The sequence below is a fragment of the Cydia amplana genome, chromosome 5 (genome assembly GCF_948474715.1).
Source record: "Cydia amplana chromosome 5, ilCydAmpl1.1, whole genome shotgun sequence".
NCBI lineage: Eukaryota > Metazoa > Arthropoda > Insecta > Lepidoptera > Tortricidae > Cydia > Cydia amplana.
In genome coordinates, this window is record NC_086073.1 from 19286045 (window position 1) to 19308113 (window position 22069).

Below are 22069 nucleotides of genomic sequence, written 5' to 3' on the forward strand. Positions count from 1 at the left end.
ATCAGATTTAGATTAGACAAATACGAAATTATTATGTAGGTACATAAGTACCTACCTAAATATGTATAACTTTAATGTTTCTACTACGTCCGAGCTTGTTTCTATAGAAACGCCTCAATAATTCATATTCAACTGTTCTCGCCAAGTGGACCGTAAAAACGGAATATTTACGGTTCATTAATTACCCAAAAACAGACATTTGGTACATGAGAACGCTATGCGCGCATGCGAAAACATTTATGTCGACAACCTTTGTCCAACAACATGACCAATTGAAGATCTTATCAAGTTATTATCAGCCTATCACCATGTGACACAGAAAAAACTCGCTTTTATAGCTCGTTTCATAAACCAGCACTCGTATTTTAATGCCTTTCATTATGTAGCGTAATAGCAGTTACATAAACTACTATGGCCGCATCTATTATACATATAATCACAGAAAACCCCGTAAAACGACCATCACAAAAACAGCAATACTGTCCTGTTTAAATTTAACGTTTCTTATTAAATTGACACTAAGAGGTTGAATCGTCTGAGGGGCGCCTTGATTAAAAACAAGTGATTCTATTAGCATTGCATAGCAAGTCCCTTTCTATTAAATATTTCGCATTTGCATCAGTCGACCGAAAGAGACGCAGATAACGAACTTAACGAAGTTTAAACTTTCGCTGTTCGGGATAGACCTCCTGGTTCGCCAGAGCAGAGGTAGAGTCCGTCCAAGCCAACTCTGCACCAACTTTAACCAACAAAGTCATCATGAACGTCATATTTTCAGAGAAAATTGATTTTTATGATGAATTTCCATACTTGGCCAATGTCATGGTGTCATGCAGTTTTTTTATGATATAAGAGGTAAACTCGCAGAAGAATGTCGCCCATGGACGCCTACAACACCAGAGGGGTTGCAAGTGCATTGCCGGCCTTTAAGATGGGAGTACGCTCTTTTCCTGGAGGTTTAAAGGTATCTTATTCCGACTCTAGCTCGGCAAACGTTTGGATTAACAAACGGAGGTTGGGAGGTAAATTCCAGTACAATCCAACGGTAATACAATCTCTCGAACCCGCGCAATGGCCCGTTCCGGACCTTTATATACATTCATTACTCGAATAAAGGGGATCGGAGGCGTATGAGCTTATGTTGATTCTGTTGATAACTGTTGGGAGCCTAATGTTGAGCATACAACATCGTTTCAGGTACTTTCTATACTTGTAATGTAAACCTCTTGAGAAGGGGTCACCAAAAAGCGGAACGCGGTCCGCATCCGGACCGCCGATCTATTTAATTGTTTTGCTTACTTAACTCGAGTATATAGGCAAAGGAGAAACGGGCCGCGATGGTCATTTTATTTTAAGAACCGGACCCCTAAAGAAACTAATTGGTGACCCCTGCTCTTGTCTTGATTCTGTCTTTGCAATAGCTTACTGTTCAATAATAAAAGCAATTCAAACACTGTTGAAATGCCGCGCCGTAGGTAATTTTTTTCCCCGTCAAAACGGGGTAAGTATAAAGATGACTTACCCTTGAAAATGACATTGAAAATGTTTTCTTCAATAGTGCCTTTTTTCTGTTCTTTGTTACCGTATTTGTGGTGGTACTGGTGGTACAGTTCAGTGGCATTGATATAAAAGCGAAGGTTTAAAGACCGGCAGAAATATAAATTGTTTCGGAGGTCAAACGTTTTTGTATCCTCATTCCAACACGAAATTGATTCAGAACAATGAATTCACACACTCGAGAAATAACGGACACAGGTAGGATTCAGTTATTTCAGTGTTAATGTCAATGAACGTTCAACTGAGGCGGTTGAAAAGAAATAAGTTATTTATGCATTCTCCTGGGCTAGCTCCGTCTGTTAGTGAACTTCAGTGGACCGATGGACGCCGGCAGCCAAAGCAATTCCACTCGGATCTGTTAGGATCGCTTCTAGAATTCGCAATTTCCATCTGTCTGGTATGGGCTTGTTTGTAGTTATGTTCCTTCTTCAGTGGATCGATTGATCCAGCCAATTATACAGGATGGATTTTCTTTTTGGGTCAGTGAGGGCAGCTACCAGATCCCGTGCTGCTACGAGATAATATCTTTTAAAAAAAAAGGGAACCGCCTTCAAAAAACCAACCCACTGAAAAGTACAAAATAATTTTTATATGGCACCCCTTTACTTGTCCAGTCCCTATCCCACGGCGTAAAGCAAATTTTTGCCAAAAAGTAATTAATACCTAATAATAAGAAAATTAATAATCATCCGGGTAATTACTTAGTTTTTGAAGTCGGTGCCAAACCAAAATTTTTGAGAATCGATATTTTATACAACGAAGAACGCTGCACTTACTTGCATTATAAATACATACTTAGTTTACTCATTAATTTAGTTCTTGTAGGTTAAGTACTACGTACTCGTATTGATTTTCTGATTGGTAGTAAAGACTGTTTTTGTTGGTTTGGCACCGCCTTCAAAAACTAAGTAATAGGGATGTTGACATGAATCGGGAATATATAACATGTTATGTTTTTACCATAGCAGGGAATATTAGAATGCGGAAAATCATATTTTGCAAGTGTAAATATGCGTAATAAATTAATTAAAAATAATCAAAAGTCTTTAAAATAATGCCCAGTATCACGTGACTGCAAACGCCAATCGGAGCGCGTGACGTAATCACAGTGGAATCACCAAAGACAAGTTATAAAACCTGCCGTGTCTACAGATTATCGTACCGAAACGCGATCTTGGTGCGGTGCGGCGCACGAATCGATAGTGTGTAAGGTGGTGCGTTGAGGACGCAGCTATAAGTTTGTTAGTTACCATATAAAGAAATTAAAAAATAGGCTGACAGCAGTCAGTACAGCAGTTTGTTTAAAACGCCGTTACGTCATCAAGGTCACGTGACAATTTGAGCGTTTAGGCGCGAAATTTAAACACGAAACTTATTATACATGTTTTTTTATTCAAAATTAATGAATATATTTTTTTAATATTTTTTTCTGTAATTATTTCGTGTCTATCTACAAAATAAAACCAGTTCCAAAAAATTTTCAACATCCCTATTACCCGGGTGATTATTAATTTTCTTATTATTAGGTATTAATTACTTTTTGGCAAAAATTTGCTTTACGCCGTGGGATAGGGTACTGGACAAGTAAAGGGGTGCCATATAAAAATTATTTTGTACTTTTCAGTGGGTTGGTTTTTTGAAGGCGGTTTTTTTTTTTTAAAAAAGATATTATATTAAGTTATTTTATTTTAGTTTTATTTTTGTTTATTTTTAACTTTTTAATTATTTTTTATTTATTTTATTTTATATTTTATTTTTAGTGATAGGTAGGTACTTCATTTATTTTAGGTTTTGGGCTAAAATACTAGTTTGTTAGGCTCTCTATTTAGTCTACTAATGTTGGTGATGGCCTAACTCGATGATAATCGCGACACAACATAATATGACGTTTTGGTGCTAAACGATTTGTATGTATATTGCTCCCACTCCCACTCCCATTCCCAGTCCCAGTCCGAGTCCGACTCCCACTCCCACTATTTTATCTAAATCGGTTTTAGCAACATAAATTTGTTGGTAGGTATACCGAATACCGATAGCATGGCCACCTACCGGGTCCAATTGGTTTTTCAAACCATCCATGTACTGTACACTAAAACCTTCTCCAGAATGTAACAAACACTTTTCTGAAAACCGCATCAAAATCGGTTCAGCCAAACGCGAGATAATCACGAACAAACATACACACATACATACGTACATACATACGGGTCAAACTGAGAACGTCCTTTTTTTAAAGGCAGTTAGAAAAAAGTTCATCGACCCACCTAGTGGACCTCTGCAACATAGGCAAACGACGACAAGTCGGTTAACCAAAACAAAGTGTGCCTATGTTGCACCAAACCTAAGTTCCACTAGGTACAGCAAGGGTTTAGCATCAGCTCTATCTTGGGTACTGCTCTCCCAAGTGCTCATCAAGATGTGACAGATTACCAAAATAGCGTGGGCCTATGTTGCACCAAACCTGAGTTCCACTAGGTACAGCAAGGGTTCAGCATCAGCTCTATCTTGGGTACTGCTCTCCCAAGTGCTCATCAAGATGTGACGGATGGCCAAAATAGCGTTGGCCTATGTTGCACCAAACCTGAGTTCCACTAGGTACATCCCGAGTTCCACTAGGTACATCCAGGGTTCAGCATCAGCCCTATCTTGGGTACTGCTCTCCCAAGTGCTGATCAAGGCGTGTCGGATGACCAAAACAGCGTGAGCCTATGTTGCACCAAACCTGAGTTCCACTAGGTACAGCCAGGGTTCAGCATCAGCTCAGATCTATGTATACTAAAACCTTCTCCAGAATGTAAGAAACACTTTTCTGAAAACCGCATCAAAATCGGTTCAGCCAAACGCGAGATAATCGCGAACAAATATACATACATACATACATACATACATACATACATACATACATACGGGTCAAATTGAGAACCTCCTTTTTTTGAAGGCGGTTAAAAACGGTCTTAGAAGACCTTCCCTCGATTTCAAATTAATGAAGATTGGCTTTTACAGATTTTGAAAAAAACATACAGGGTGCGAGAAAAAGGTAATTTTTGACAAACTTTTTTTTTGATGCCAATCGATCCCATTCCTATTCAGGATCAAAAGCTTGTATGGAACCAAAAAAAAAATTCCGGCTAGAAAAGCCACAAATCGAGGAAAACTTTTCCCATACAATTTGTATGAAAATGAAAACTTTTATTTTTCACATGCTATTTTTGTATGCCAATCGATTCCATTCCTATCCAGTATCAATAGTTTCCTAGGGTTCAACTTTCGACAATGTACTTAAAAGCCACAAATTAATAAAAACTTTTGCATACATTTACTATGGAGAAAACGTGAAATTTTATTCACAATTTTCTATCTCGCCCATCAGTCTTACAGCAATGTCTTCATACAGTATTATGATCCTTAAATGTAACAGGACTGAATGGGCAGATAGAAAAATGTGAATTAAATTTCACGTTTTCTCCATAGTAAATGTATGCAAAAGTTTTTATTAATTTGTGGCTTTTTAGTACATTATCGAAAGTTGACCCCTAGGAAACTATTGATACTGGATAGGAATGGAATCGATTGGCATAAATAAAATAGCATGTGAAAAATAAAAGTTTTGATTTTCATACAAATTGTATGGGAAAAGTTTTCCTCGATTTGTGGCTTTTCTAGCCGGAAATTTTTTTTTGGTTCCATAAAAGCTTTTGATCCTGAATAGGAATGGGATCGATTGGCATCAAAAAAAAAGTTTGTCAAAAATGACCTTTTTCTCGCACCCTGTATGTTTTTTTCAAAATCTGTAAAAGCCAATCTTCATCAATTTGAAATCGAGGGAAGGTCTTCTAAGACCATTTTCTCGTAGCAGCACGGGATCTGGTAGCTGCCCTCACCGACCCAAAAGAAAATCCACCCTGTATACCAACACGGGAAATTTATGTTTAATTCTCGTCTCTAAATGGTTCAATGGTTGAAAACGTTAAAAGTGCCAAGTTTTATTACTTTTTAAACTAGTAGTACAACAATACATTTATAAAATTTCCAACTTACCAATTTGTCCAACTAAAGTTCATTTTGCCTATTTGTTTGAACTTCAATCGAACGTCTAATCCCATGTCGTGTCATAATCTAATGAACATTAATTTGACGCATCAAAAACCCGTTAACTTACCTAAATGTCCGCTTTCATCAACGATCGATCAACATTAATTATATAATGTCATTCAATACATTTCTTCTATTCAAAAGAAATTGAGCGCAATCACTCCTACATTACTTTCTATAGATATAGGTATACTCTGCAAAATTTAGCTGTTTGAACTAACCTTAAGTCTACTTATTAAGAGCTATGTTCGTGTAACTAGTATGAGTCAGGCAAGGCAACGGGCTCTGCAATGAAAGCTGTTTGATTCCAGAAAAGGAGACATGTGGGCGAGCGGTCTTGCTGCGCCCACGGACTCATTATTACAAAAAAATATATAGTATTGTATGTATTCTGCAAATAACTGCGCGAATTTATATTCAGGCACTAGGCATTCTAGGCAATAAACAATGCAACCAAATTTTCGTGAAGGAGGACTATACTTCGTTTTTTTAGCATTAGAAATAAAATAAGGTAAACAATCTTGATGTGTCTTTTAATTGAAAAACACATTTTAAAAATATGTTACGGCCAATATGTAACAATGAATCTAATACGATCATTTATATTCTTCTGCTTTCATAAGTAATAGTTACTAATTTTTAAAAAGCGTTTTTCAATTAAAAGACATGTCAAGATCGCTTACCTTCTTTCAAGTTCTTTCTAATGCTAAAAAAACGAACTATAGAAAAACGTTATGCCAAAGTTACCCCCACAATGAATCCGGGACGGATTGATTCTTAATATGGACAATGTGGTCTGTTATGGCTAGCGTTTATTTATATAGATATGAGTCAATAATTTAGGTACCTACATTTTGTCATTGTCGAACTTGAAGTACAGGGTCATATCATGAACCTATAATATTACGGACAGAGTTTCGCTTACAACACAACTGTGATTGCAACATCCACCAGTTTCTAAGTATTTACGCGTGACACACACACATTGACAGCCCACATCCACCAGTTTGCCGTCAGACGAATCGAAACGTCATTGAAGTAAACATGTCGAAGAAAAATATAAAATATGCCGGCATGCGTAGCTAAATCCTGCTAGAATTGTACCGACCGAAAGAAAAAAAGTCACGGAATAACTTTTCATACTTAAGTTTATCAATTAGCACGTAAAATCACGATAATTTGTTGTTTATAAATTATCAAAATGCAAAACAGGAGTGTGACCAGTAACATGAATAGGGTAATTTCCCGAAAGTAGGGTAATTGATACCCTTCTTATTAAATCATTATGTATTAAGAGATCATTTAGGTAAATGGTTAAATTATTGATTATGCATTTCAAACTAGGTCGCTATGGTAATTTCCCGATACTAAGGAGCGATACTTAACGTTTGTTTGTTATGTATTATATTTTTTTTGTTGAAAACCAGATATGTTTCAAGTTAAATGTATAAATTAAAAAAACATGAACTGATTTCATTACGATGCTAAATATCATTAGGTATTGAAAATAATGTTTGCACAAAGTAATTGTGCAATTTTGCGCATTTTCAAGACCTATAAAATCTAAGATACGTACACACGCGTACACACCTTTTTTATTGTCTAACGTAAAACTGTCCTAATTTTTTTATTTGAAAACAAGGACGATATTAAAAATAATTGTTTCACCATTAGGGGAGAATTTGTGTTACATGGTAACACTCGTCTACACGCACACATTCAAACCGTCCGCCATTGCAGTGTCACAGTTTGTCTTAGGTGACAGTCCGTCCGTAATATTCTAGGTCCATGGGTCATATCACTCATATCATACTTCATATACCTTCATTACCTTCAACTTATTTTCGAAAATGGCAAACTAAGGAATCCACTGTATAAATGTTTTATTGGAATGCGAAAGAGCTCTTATTGAAGCTTACTGGCAGAGAAAATATTAGTTTTTTGACACAAATATTCACATGAACTCCCTTTACATTTTTGCTTTTAGCAAGTACTCCAAAAATACCCCCTTTTCTGACCATCGAGTAAATGATACAATTCAGTTGTAACTGTTGTAAGATCCCGACCGCGTTACGTCGTTTCGTGTTTGTAGGGCAGCAAGCGTTTGCGCACAACAAGTATGCTTTTTGTTTGGTTCAGTGAACTTGTACTTGCGGTAAGGACGTGTAAATAAAACAAAGAGGTTTATTTACGTTGTTGTCACACAATTGGGAAATTTAATTTATTAAGTTTAAATCTGGGTTTCTTAAAGCAGTCATTTTAAGCGGCATGACACACGGGACAGATAACCTGAAGTATATTCCAACTCGTACAGCAATGTTCGGGTCGTCCGTCATATGAGTGTTCCTGTAAACCTTCTATTATTGTCCTCAGTCCATCAGTCATGACTTCTCTCTCCCTCGAATATCTATTGTATTAGAGCTAATCCCTAGTTAAACTGGAACCGTAACAGGGAACATATCCATAATGAGTAATCTCCGAAACAATAGCGTGTCACGCCGGTTATGGTAACTAGGTACATGTACCACTTTACAGTAGGTTTCTATGGATTAAGGAACTGGCCCCGTAGACAACATGCCAATGCCAATCGCTAACGCTACGTAGCGAACGAAACTCACTGTCACACTAATAAGGAAGAGTGATAGAGACCCAAAGCGATTCGTTGGCGAAGCGCAAGCGATTGTCACCTTGGCAAGACTCCCTGGAAAGTTTTAATTTCATCCGGTTTTTTGACAAAATTCTGGTTTTACGTGTATGAATATTTATTTACAACTCTCCCACAATCCAGTAAAAAAGGCTACCGTCCCATCTTTGTATTGCTTTCTTAAATTAAGTCTTAATAAAGATTGTTTTTCCTAATGTCTTGATAAATAATGAATTCCTTTCTCTTTGATGTGGCACCCACACTGGATCCGCGATTGGGTCATACAAGACAAATTGAACGGGGAATTGTACGCATCGTTCCACCATTGTTATGGGAGATTGGACAAAACAATGTTCTCAAATAGGTTAAGAGCTTAAGAGGTATTGGAGTTGAGGACTTTCAAGTACCTACCTAACCTATTGTATAATTTATTGAATAAATGTTGTGGGAATAGATAGAGACAAGGTTGAGTCAACTTGCTCATAATATTTGTTTGCATTCGTTTATAGATATTATTTCCCTGATTTCTATAGGACTTTCTGAAAAACGGTGCGCTCTATGTTGGACATATTTTTATGTTTTATTGTTACAAAACATTAAACTTTTCTCTTGTCATTAGCTGGTCATTAATTATCATATTATTCACGAATGTCTCCATGTCTATTAACATGCCAAGGTCGGGGTCGCGTTTCATAAAAGCCGACAGACACAAACATATTACAGGCAGTTTATAAATCGCAGTCCTGAAAAGGTAGGTATTGAATTAAAAATTAATCAGATCTTTATAAAGCAGTGAGCTATTTGATTATGAAAAATAATTGAAACGATTACCGCGTGTGTATGACATCAGTGGACGCCTGGACGCGGCGGTTAATTTGTAACGGTTTTTAATTGTACCATCAACTAAATTGAAATCTATTTAGATTCAGTGGCGGATTCAGGAATTTTCTGCTTGGAAATATAGCTTCTAGTTTCATAGCCCGTTAAAATCCAACGCAAAATTTTATCTCACTTATATTTTGATTCTCTGGAAAAAATGTATATGACACCGTAAGATTGTGAACCCGTTAGTTTATAATCTAACGTAGGTTAGGTTAGATTATAATCTCCCTACCGTCAGTTTATAATGTAACTAGCGAGATTATAATATGACGAGTGTTTACAATTTTACGGTGACATATACACACCATACAATTCTATGTTTTGTCATTGAACAATAAATAAGATTTATAAGTCTGAAAAAAAAACTCAGAATTACTGCACGACTATATTTCAGAAGCAATTATAAGACTGAACAAAGTACTCCCACAGAAAAGCAATAAAATAATTTTTCAAAGTCAAATCCCAAACCTAACCCTCCATTATACAGGAGCGGACCATTAATTCGAGGTATAAATCCGACGAATTGCGCTTTTACTAGTTTTTTTATCGTTTTTGTGAGGGTCTAATCTGGAATTACAGCCATTTTAATTATAACGTGACCTTCCATGATTTCCACGTCATCTGGTCTCTACTGTCTTCGGAATTTATATTTAAAGTGTCATTCTATGGAGCTTGCTAACTATGTAAACCAACCGCCATATTGAAATTGTCTCTGAATGATGAATTTACTAGTGACTTTTGTTTACATAGTTAGCAATCTCCATAAAATGACACTACTAGTTTTCGTTGCTAGTAAATTCTGATTGAGATGCATTACGCCACAATAAACATAATTTTTTTTTTTTCAATACTTAGTTTATATTTATTCAATAAAAGTCAAAATACAAATACAAAAAACAGTAACAACTTAAGACTAGCTTAAGCCTAGTCAAAAAGTCCCCCGCGAGTTGTCCCCGGCGCAAAGGTACCCATCACACTAGCAGCGTTACCACGTTGAATGGCGATGGACAACCTTTGCACCAGGTATGAACCCGCGCGGGCATCAGCCCCCCTCTCCCTAATACGACGTCCCACTTCCCTAATAAAGGCAATAGCCTCCGACCCCCAGCACCCAGTAGTCTCAAACGCAAGGGGCACAAAATAATAATTACTTGCCAGGTTCGCGTACTTATCCCGCTTCTTGACCGCGGCAAAATCTGCAGCGGCACCAGCCGTCCGCACAGTTCGGCCGAGGTGTGAGGCCGCGAAAGTGCTAACGCACGTGGCGTCCCACAGCAGGCACTTGCCCCTCTGCCACGGCACCAAAGTCAAGCCGTCCGGCCTTCTACCATCGGTGCGGCAGAGGCCCGGAGGCTCGAGGACACAGGGGATATTGGCGGATATTAAAGCCCTCCTTACAATGTCATTGAGAGCGTGGTGACGCGGGAACCTTCCTGAACAACGACAACAACTCAAAGCGTGATGGCCGGTCGCCTCCACCATGGAGCCGCAGATGCATTTATGAGGCACACAAACATCGCAGCCCAGGCGGAGAGCCACTGCCACCCGCAATGAGTCGTTGTCCAGGAGTGTTCCCAGATGAGGAGCAGGCAAAGCTTGCAACCACGCTCCCGCTTCGGCATTTGACACCGACTTCAACCTGGACTTCAAACATAAATGGTATATATTTCGTTAGGTCAAACCTGTCTTGGTCACAAAAAATTAATAAGGGTGAGATTTCTAAGTCAGATTAAATTGTAAAGAGGGCAAACGTGTCTTAATAGAAATATTAAATGCCTGAACGTTTCGGTTGAAAGCATATCTAATTTGAGCTTCTCGCCGTTTTAGTAACTTGCGAAACGCTATTGGTTAACATTACAGAAACAATTTGTTTCTTTTTAGTCTTGCAGCGGGATTTCACTTACGCTCCAGCAATTTTCTTTACAGATAAAACTTTCTGCAAATGGAGTTGCCACCCCGTTATGGGTCAAAATTATTACGTCTCTAGAGAAATTCGTCCAATCACATTCGCTGGAAATGCTGGAATGTGCCCAAAACGGTTGATCACGTGAAGGGCTAAAAACCAATGATGTCGCATGCCAATGTGTGTAGTCCATCTAAGCTAACTTTGCACTGATTTGAATAGAACAAATTGAGGGAGAGTCATTCATAGTCATTAACAGCATTTGATCTTAGAAATTGCGATGTCCTACGGGTTTAAGGTTATGGCGGTTTGTGCTTACGTTATTATTAACCAATAAAATTGCGGTGCTAATGTTATGCGACGTAAGCGCCAGCCGCCATAAGGTGCCTTTTCCCGTGAAACGTCACAATTTCCATTACGTACAAACATTGCAGGGTGAATACTCTATGGCGTGTGTTTCTGTAATTGTATCTCGTTCTCGCAACTTTTCCTTTGATTATTCCAGTCTACACAACTTATGAATACGGAATGCATTAATCTTTGCTCCCCTTGCCATAATTGAGGTGCCGATGTTCGTGTATGCATTGCATTGTTGAATTTTTGAAGCTTACGTGTTTTCAGTTACCGTTTGGTTGGAATTATGGTTCGATTATTGCAGGTACTGATATAAAACGACAAATACACTGACTATAAGTTCAATGGACACCACTGCTTTGGAAGAAACTATAAAATCTCTTATCAGTCCTTTATGCCAATTTCGGCCATTTTGAACTTTTTCTAAAAAAGTCACGACAGAAAAAATATATCTAACTGCCAAACCTGCTCCCAAATTTCACGCAAATCGCTTGAGAAATGGGACCTGCAGAGGAGAACATCCTGAACAAGCTGAAACGCAGACCTTCGCTGACGTTCGGTCAAAAAGTAGGACTAGACAATTTAGCTCTAATTAACAAGTTATTTATTCAACTGTTGATAGGGTTGTGTCTCAATATGAGCTTCGCGGAATAGAGAATAAACAGATTAGACACGAGTCACGACCGTTACAATGACTCATGAGTCAACAATAACAGACGGTTTGGATACAAGCCGTTGAGTCGTTGACCAGTGATTGATGAGATGGGCAGCTCGCTCGAAGGTCATAGGAAATGAGAATCCGCATAAAGCCTTTCCTTAAATGGGGAAAGTGCTTGGGGTAATTTTTGCGGATCTATTGTTATTTCTTATAGAGAAATCTCTTCACATTTTGACAAGTAGGTAACTACAGCATGCTGCATGGGTGAATTCTTTATACAAAAAGTACATTCGAAAGTAACTCTTGTGTGTCTGTTGGCAGGTTGGCACGCTTAAACCGATGAACCGAGTTAGATTAATTTTGGTGTAACTAGAGTAACTATATAGACATAGTTTGGAGGCCCGGGGAAGGAAAGTTTCTGCTTGTGAAATTATCATTGTCTCCCATGCAGAAAAAGTCGCAGGTAATAGATACTTTCCTATATTTTAAACTAAATCCACTACTGACTACGATTTAGCGCTTTGATCCGCGAGCTATCTCTTATTTCGGAATCGGAATATAGCTCTTGGATATGCGTCCCTAAGGATACGCATTTCGCAACGTACTGCTAACCCCTTTTGCTATATAAATACGAGTATAGCGAAACCGTTTCTTTAGGCAATTGCTGTATCAACGTGTTTTCTAAAAAAGTCTTAAATTTAATTGTGAAAAAAAAAATCAAACGCAGCCCGAAATCAACGACTCATTCATCATGTAACAATACAGTATTTTTCCGTTATTGTTTTACTTTGTGAATCTTTCTCTTCCACGTGCCCCTTACTTAACAGCTTATAATAACTTTATTACAACTACAACACCTATTTACATAACGTATCGATGTGGTGAGTGGCACTGGCAGCTTTCAGGCCGTATTGCACTCAGCGGGTGACTAATGCAATGCAGTTCGTACTATCGATTCAAGCTATTCCAGCTGTCTGAAACAATTCATGTTGTTCTGTCATTAAAACTACACTGAGTATTGACTTTTCGTCACGCGACTACAATCGATTTTCGTGTTTATGACCTGTTTTAGTTTAATATAAGGAGGGTGACAATGATAAACTTCACGTTCAGAGCTATGGAGAAGAGGAGTTTGAAAAAGAGATGCCAAGGCGTACTATTTAGTAGCAAATAACATAACATAAAGTAAAAATCATCTCGACTCAATGCGTTAAAGATATGTTTATTTGTTATATACAAATACGTCCCTTTACCTACTCTCATCTAACATAATCGCTTTACACGTTTATTTATAATTTTATATTATTAGCACAACTTCCCCCTTTCCAAGAGCATCCAAACAGCAGTAGTCTGTAGAGTTGATACTGTTTGTTGTAATACTTATTACCCTATTGTCCCCTGATAGCGGCCCGAGAAACTAACCGTGTTTGACCGATAACGGCCAGACACTTATTAAACTTTTGCTGTAAACATCGTCCTTTGCCTGTTATCTTTTACAATAGGAACTGCAGCTGTAGTTAACACTATAAAACTTTTACGGATGATATAATCTTTAACAAAAACTACCGACTTCACACACAATATTTTCATGATTTGCATCAGCAGTTCCACTTCACCAAATTCTGAGAGTAAGTAAATTCACGACTATTTAACGAGTGCTTTACGTAGCTCGCTAAACTAATAACCAGAATCCGAAAGTGTGAACCGATTGCAAGTAGATATTTTTTAATTCTAGCATATTTATGGAAAAGTAAAATTATGATGGAGTCACGTAATTCAAATTTAGATTTAGGTATACGATAACGCCGTGATATCATGAAATACACACCCACAACTATCAGGTTGCTCTAATTCTGCATACGAGTTACATTATCTGTAAATATAATGACTGTATTAAATGCCATTTTAGCATCTGGAAACTGTTTGTAGTTTCCTGAACTCGGGAGTTTAGATTAGATATAGACGTAAAGTTGGACGGTTTGGCCGGGAACAAATTGCATCCGCAATATTGTGCGGCGAAACTTTTCCGTCTAGGCCGACAAACTGTTTTCTAGTGGTCTTTGTTCGTTGTTATGTAACAATGTTTTTAAAAGTTAGAAAGGTCTATTTAGTAAACTCTGTAATATTCATCCATCTAAAAAATGATTTTATTTGAAAAGGTTTCGTAAAAACTAGTGCCCACGCCAATTCCTGGGATAAGTTACCAAGCGGACCCCAGGCTCCCATGAGCCGTGGCAAAATGCCGGGACAACGCGAGGAAGATGATGATGATGGTTTTGTAAGTCAAGTTAGTCTCTTAATGTAGTTTTACGTCTGTATTGTCTGTAAGCAAGCCATTGCAATGAGATAATGATGCTTGTTTTACCTTTTATTTATTGTAACGAAACATTGATCTTTTGACCCGATCCTTATAACTCTTTATCACAGGAACATGCACTTTTTAATGAATTTCCCCAATGGGTCTTTTAAATTGATATCAAGACGGCCGAAATTAGTGCAAAGCCCTAAGTCAATGCACTTTTTCTGCCTCCTTTTATTCAACTCTTAACCTAGTTTCAGAGATGCCTCTCGCTCGAGCCAGTCGAGCCTGATGATATCATGCTGACACTTTACAATTGACCGCAGACGATACGGCTTCAAATATCTGGTTTCATTTGACCTGCGAGCTGCGGTCTTGATTTGTATTACCAGATTTGAATTGGTTTAAGAGTAATTAAGGTTTCACATTGGTTATAAATAGCTTAAAGATGCTAAAGGGCTTTGGGGAGCAGGGGGTGTGAAAATTTTCAAATATTGATTGTTCTCTACTGAAAGGACTTTGAAATATGTATTTCATACGTATACTCGCACAATGTACTTCTGCTAGATTAGAAATGTTATATTTTTTATCTAATGGCATGAACATTTCAAGGACCCAATGAAATATTCTCTCCCAGCTTCATGGCGCCATGGCCAACGTCAATGAAAAAGTTTTTACAACGATAATTTTTTTTTATCTTAGATACTAGAATTAAGTCTCAAACATTTCAGATACCTACTAAAAAGATGACTTACTTATTATCTGCGTTTGAGTTAGCCTTTAAGACACTTTGTCAGGAAGCTTTCTCTTCCAATGTGTCACCGACGTTCTCTATTCTCTATTAGAGACGGCGGCGGTTGTCCCGACGTTTTTATGGCGCCACGCTAAGGCCCTTTTACTGCATGCTTTTAAACGAACAGATGTTATGACTGAGGGGATTTAACTTCAATGTTAACTCGGCTCGAAAAAGAATATTCACTTTTCTGTAAAAAGTTCAACCCATTTTGTTGTCAATGAATGTACTTCTTGGGATGCTTTATCTCCTTTTTGGTATAAGCATTCGTATTCGTATTGTACGAAATGGAGGATGTGTCTGGTGGGACTTTAGATTTTCAGTAGCAGTTGGTAAAAGTTCAATTACTAACAATGGAAACTCATCAATCGTATAATAATAATAAAGAAAAAAAATTTCGTACTTCCCTTCTAGATTATGAATTTATGACCTGATGATGTTGTTTAACAAAATATAAATAAACGTTAATAAAATATCACGTATCGAAATTACATTTTAACGTTGACACTTGACAGTTACGCATACAAACGTGTCAAATCTTATTAGGATCGAGTCACCCTTTGAGGTTGAATCCAATAGCGTAAAACAAACAACCACAATAAAGACGCCGGCAATACAAAGCGAGGGTCATTATAATACAGCAATATTACCCCTCAGACTCGGAACCGACCCCACTTGATATTGAAAGTCATATCGAATTGATGTTTCGCCAAACCTACGGGGACGATACCCCCTAAGTAATCCTAATCCTTCTTTTTAATATTAATGAGATAAGCGATCGCCCCACAGTCTGCCACTGACGCAGTAGAAAATTTGTCGTCTCTATTAAACGGCTCATTTAAAGCCCCGATTTGAATTACAAAACGTCTTGCCTAAATAATTCGCGTAATGTACCATAAATTCATTTTCAGAGACGCCTTCTTCATTTTTCTCCGATAACCTTGCAAAGTTTCGCCATCCAGATGCGGAAAATCTGTCCCCAAGGTAGTTAGTCACAACCATATGCTGGCACGATTGGATTTCTCCCCAAAATAATATTGGAAGTTATATGTTTATTTAGTCAACACTGTCCAACTTTATGCAGTTTCAGCTCATTAACGCCGCGAGATCTTAAGTTGAAATTATGATCAAAGATCGCTTAGTTTCAAATAATTTTGTTTTGAAGTCCTTCGTCAATATTAATGACGTATCCTTCGAACTTTGATTACCTACTTATGACTGAACGTGATGTTCATCATAACAAGAATAATCCCAAGAGCCAGGTTCTAATCTAATAAAACATTTTTTTAAGTATAATCGCGCTGCCGTTCGTTGACTCATCTCATTAAGTATGTGTGGCATAGCACACATTTTCAATACATATCGAATTTTTTGATCATCATCTCCATAAACACGCAAGGCCATATTTCGTACTTAATATTCTTGAAAGCGTCTCGTTCCGCAGTACACAATATGTTGTTCAAGTTATTTGACTCACGTATTTACGTGCTTTACTTCATCATGTACATATATTAGATTAACATCTCTAGAAGTTATCCTAGTAAAGTATCTATTCATCAAATTTCGTATTAAACTGGATAGTAAGAAACAGCGCTGAACGGTATTATTGTAGGTTGTGTTCCTGTCATAACGCCGGGATGCGATGTTTAAACAAAGTCTAAAACGAGCCAAAATCGATACGGGTAGAGTCACAGGCGGACGCGCGCCGCCTCCTCCAAATTATATTCTTAGCCAAATCCAGCCGGCACGTGACTCAACTTGTTGCCGCTCTTTGAGGGAGGAAAGTATACATAATGCACCGGTAGTATAATAATAGGTTGAGATGGAATTATTAATGTCGGTCCCACGTTGGGCGCCACTTGATTTTAATTTAAATTGGCGACATAATAATCTTAGTCGCAATGATGTTTAATTTTCAAACGACTTTCAATAGAAATAATTACTTTTCAATACAAGTGCCTTGTTTATCACTTTGGTCTGAAATTTGTTTATATGGTTTTGTGTGTTACATTTTTATGAATGTGACGCAGATATTAAATTCAATTTGTTACAGTTAAACTTTCACTTAGGGAATTTTATTTATATTGCGACGCAAAATAAAACAAAAAAGTAAAATAAATTCTGTGCTAGAAACTAAAATAATGACTATTTATATTGCGACGCAAAATAAAACAAAAAAGTAAAATAAATTCTGTGCTAGAAACTAAAATAATGACAAAGTTTTATTATTGACTTTCTTACCGTAGCTTTTATAAATTTGTTCTGTGTTAGTCACCGTATCCCCCGGGTATCACAGACAAAAGTTTTATTGAGGAAGTTAATTTATCACCGCCGTGATATAATCTTCCTACTGCATTCTAGACAGGGGTTCAGGACAGGGGTTGACAGGCTTTACATTTTATGTGCTTTTGATGTAGTGTTACCCAAGTTTAAGAATCTACAACTTTGGCTATCAATGAAATGACACATTCGATTTCTTGCCGCGTACCGTGGTAGTGATTCCGAGTTGTAAAACTTTTTTAATTTCCTTAATGAACGTAACAATTAGGTGTTGGCTGCGATCGCAACGGGCAGTCAGTCAGGCGGACGCCAGGAGCGGTATTCCCGTACCGTAGCGACGTGTATGCAACGTCTGTGTGCCACGGTGCTGGAATTTCCAGTTACTACCGCAGGGGGAAGCGGTCTTGGGGTTGTTGGCCGCATCGATCCGCCGCACCACAGCCGTGTTACCGGTGCACGAGGTTATACCACCACTGCAGTCCTTGCGTCTTCCCCTACACCGAAATTAAGAAAAAATAAATCAAACCGGAAAATTATCCGGTTCAGTGGGAAACCTAACTCACTCCCCGGCAGTTATTCGGAGCGACAATTTTAAGCGCTGTGGATAACTGAGAGGGTGTTAGTGAATTCATTGATGAATGATGTCGAGCACCGGAAATCAATCGGAAGCAATTCGAGTGGCGAAACAAATTCAGCGTGGCTTGCTGGCCGTTAATTGGCTGCGGGCGGCGGCGCCGAGACGGCGGCGGAACCTCCGCATGGTGCCCCCTCCGGCCTCCCTCCCACTCGCTGTTTTTATGAGCGAGGAGCCCGTCGAGACCCGTACGAGTCTGGGCGGCTCCTAAATTAGTTTTGTCTTCCCCGACCTTAGGCCTCCCGGCTGCGAATTGAGTTTGCTTTCAGCAAACTGAAACGTATTAGCCTTTCATGTTACTTTACATGGATATCTTTTGCGCCGATGTGAGCATCAGCTTAGAGTGTTTGCAAGAGTTTACATTAATGCTTCCATAACCATAAAAGAAAAAGGTGCAAGGGTTGGTCCGTCTCACCATCGTTTCACGGGAACGCGTAACGTAATAGATGTCGCGGGTGACATTATTTTTCCATTTGGTAGGCTTATTTTCTTGTGCGGGTTATCAAGTTAGGTTAGGGGCGGCAGCGCATGGGGTGGCGGGAGGGTCCGCAGGGCGGGCGGCGAGGCGCGGGGCGTAGCTATCGACCGACACCCCCCGGCGCGGATCAGTTTCCGGGCGAGAGTCGCGCAGTCCGCCCGCGCCGCGACTCGGTTCCGTTAGATAGTCAATTTGAATCCTTCACCATGCTGATAGGACTCGTTCGGGACTCTGTGCTGCAATGCTTCTGCCACTCGTGCAGAGCACCGGTCCTGCCTGCAGGTTGGGAGTCGGCCGGACGCCGGTCGTGTTGTTCCGAGCCGGCGACGCCGGCCGCTGTCACAACGGAGACTAAAGCCCATTTGTTTACTGTTTAGATAGCCTTACAGTTAAGATCTTCGTTAGTATTATTTTTCTTCCTTTTCCAGATGAGCTGTCAACCTTTTCTTTAGCTTCGAGTAATTGGATGATCTGTTTTTTTACGCATCAACAACGATTTTGGTTTTAATACTGGAAAAAGTTAAATTACAAATGCGTCGTTGTCGTTAATGTAATGTCTTAATTGACTAATTTCTAATCTACTCGTCTGCTGGTCTCTGGCGCTAAACTACTTTTATACAATATAAAACTTGTGGTTATATTCAACCACAACATCACTATACTCGGTGACCTACTAGCTTGAACGTCAACCCAACATTTCTTTTAAAAAACCCTCATTAAGTCTAAAGCTCTTACGTCAAAGAAACGCCGGCCGGCGATACGAGGGGTGGGGGCGTCCATACCGGTATTCAAATCTTGACACTGAACACGTGGTCTACCGGTATTACTTAACCTCCTGAAAGGGAGATCGAGAGACAGTCGGAGTTAGGGTTGTGTGCACCCCCTGTGTAATCTAGACCTATTAATTTGGCCTGAGCTGCAAACTCCGCCTGTCATGAACTGTTGGCATTATGTAAGAACTTTGTTGATGGAAACGGAAAACTTTTACTAACTTTTCCGGCGAAACTCGACACCGGCGTCATTTCATTTTGTGTCTGGTTGCTATGTCAATGTTATTTTTAAATTAATGTTGCGTATTTTATGCTGTTGGGTTTGATTTAACATACCTTTACTTGGCCCTATTATTTGATAGTCTGGGAAATCTACACTTTGTTTCAGTTGTCTCCATTTCGAATAAATCGTATAGGTTGCGGTGAACTACTGGATACTAGAGCTAGCTAGCTGCTAGCTATTGATTTAACATAAACTTTATATCGTCCACCATTTTGTACGGAGCACCACTACATCTGGCAACCATTTTGTGGATATGTGCTCCACGATTTGGTTCCTGCTTTTCTATTTAAATGTGTTGTCTTTTAGTCTCTTAACAATAATTCTAATAAATTGAATTCATTCGAATTCATCAGCATCTACTGTAAAATTTACGACCGATTCGACTTCTGTTTTATTTGGCCCTTCAAAATTGAATTCGACGTCATGAAATTTTATTGTCTTTTTGATCGTTAGGTCGTAGCACGTTTCTGTAGGGCTCTTATATAATGCAGGCCGATCGTGCTTTAGCACGCAATGCCGACGTAAACTAACATAATCAGTCGATACCACTTATCGCAGAGCTTAAAACAATTATCATTATGATGAGGGCTATTTATCTATGGGCCAATAGTTGCCTGAAAAGAAAGATTTTTCATTTAATTCAGACAGGGGATTCTGTAGGACTAGGAAATCACCAATTTATATATCATCTTTTAATTGTTGTTTTTTTTGTCCATCCATTGTTTTTACAAATAATGCTAGGAGTAGCTTGGTTTCTTCAACCTTGGCAATTCAATCAAGCTTATTTAAGTATTTTAAGCTCGCTTTTTCTTGTCTACATTTGTGTCTCGCTGCGGTCACGTCACGTACCTTCTATACAATTTACCCGTCCCTTGACAGGAATTACACTGCTATATCAATGACTCCTTTATGAACAAAATTACTTATACGCTCCCCTGTAATCAAAACCTCAAAATGTATTCATTAAATTCCCAAAACTCCACCGCGCATTATTCAGATGTGATGTCATCAAACGCTCATCAACCTCGGAGGGTATGTCAACCGGCAATTTGTGAAGAGGCATAGGGGATAGCGATTACATAATTGTTTAGGGTGCGATTAGCAGTCAAGTTTAATTAACTCAACAAGTTTAGGACCCTTTTGATCCGCAGGGAGCAACAGGAGAATCATTGGGGCATTCCATTTGAATACCGACGCTTAGTTCGCATTGCTCTTATGGGGTGGGAACGCAAATGTTATTTAACTGGGTATTTTAATTTATTATCTTCGGATTGTACTTCGTGATGGGATTAAAACGGATTAAATGTCGTATATTGGATTTGCGAAATGCAAATATACGTTACCAAACTTTATGGCATTGAAATATTATATCAAAATGAGATTTTCATAAGGGACTATGAAACTATGATTCGATAACCAGGTACTTCAGAAAGGATTTAACAGGGCAAGGGTACCGAATTAAATTTCGAAATAAATGAACTAATCAAGAAACTTAGAAAATAGGAATAACATCCGATGCCAGCGCGGACCACATACCACAGTCTTGGGCATAGCCAGCTTACGGCTTTTTCCAAGATGAAATCTCAAGAAACTTCAAAATAATTTTTTTTTTTATAAATAAATACTGTGATAAGTGATAACACACAGTAAATTTATATTCTAATGTGTTTGTTAAAGCACGTGAAACACTACTTGTAAAGTTAATGGTGATGCATTGCAGGTCCGAAGTTTGCGTGTCCCGCCCCGTCTCGCTACACTTGTTATGCTGAAACTTGCGAATTTAAGAAGGTCTCTTCGCTCGTCTTAGTTTTCAAGTTTGAGGAAAATAAGGCATTAGTTGAGAATTCATTCGTTTTAAAATGGTGCCATGGAGAAAAGTCGGCCGTTATGTTTGAGAACATAGCTAATGTAAAATATAACAAATAATTATTTATTGATATACAACTTTAGGTATGTAGGTGCCAACTAATCAGTTATCAGAAGACGTTACGGGAATAACAAAGTGACCATTTAAGTCTTAGAAAGTTAAAAGGTATTGTTTTTTTTTTTCTTTATTAAGGGGCTTTTGCTGGTAGGACTTGTCTTAGCCTCAACAAACGCTGCAATGCGTGACGTGATTTCTGAAATAGGTATAACGGACATGGAACCTTTTATAAGTTGCATAAGTTATATTTATCTCATCGCTGTATTGCTCTGCTCTGTTGCTTTCATCACTCTACTAGGACGTCTAGAACAACTTAACTCGGACCCGAGTCCGACACTTATCCCAATTCCCAAACTTCAGCATGCATTACAAACATTCATAATCATTTTGTCAATAGCTAAGTGTTCCGCTTTCCACCACCCTTCTGTTGACATATTTCACACATCAATCCACTTGACAAGACTAAACACGCCATTACATCTGCGAGGCACGTAGCCACCGCTGCACTTTTAATTTAA

At 38.5% G+C, this 22069-nt stretch overlaps 1 protein-coding gene across 4 annotated transcripts in view; it reads left to right on the forward strand.

Annotated features, from left to right (window-relative positions):
* Positions 1 to 22069, forward strand: part of LOC134648344 (stathmin) — a 60470-nt gene that overhangs the window by 5783 nt on the left and 32618 nt on the right. For 2 of the 4 annotated variants that reach the window (XM_063502858.1, XM_063502857.1), the window contains exon 1: positions 18695 to 18856. The exons of 1 other annotated variant lie outside the window; for it this stretch is intronic. In XM_063502858.1, coding sequence (XP_063358928.1) covers positions 18781 to 18856 — 76 coding nt within the window. In that variant the 5' untranslated portion in view covers positions 18695 to 18780. Of the gene's footprint in view, positions 1 to 18690; positions 18857 to 22069 lie in introns of those variants that run through there. One more of the 4 variants, XM_063502859.1, reaches the window with a different exon arrangement.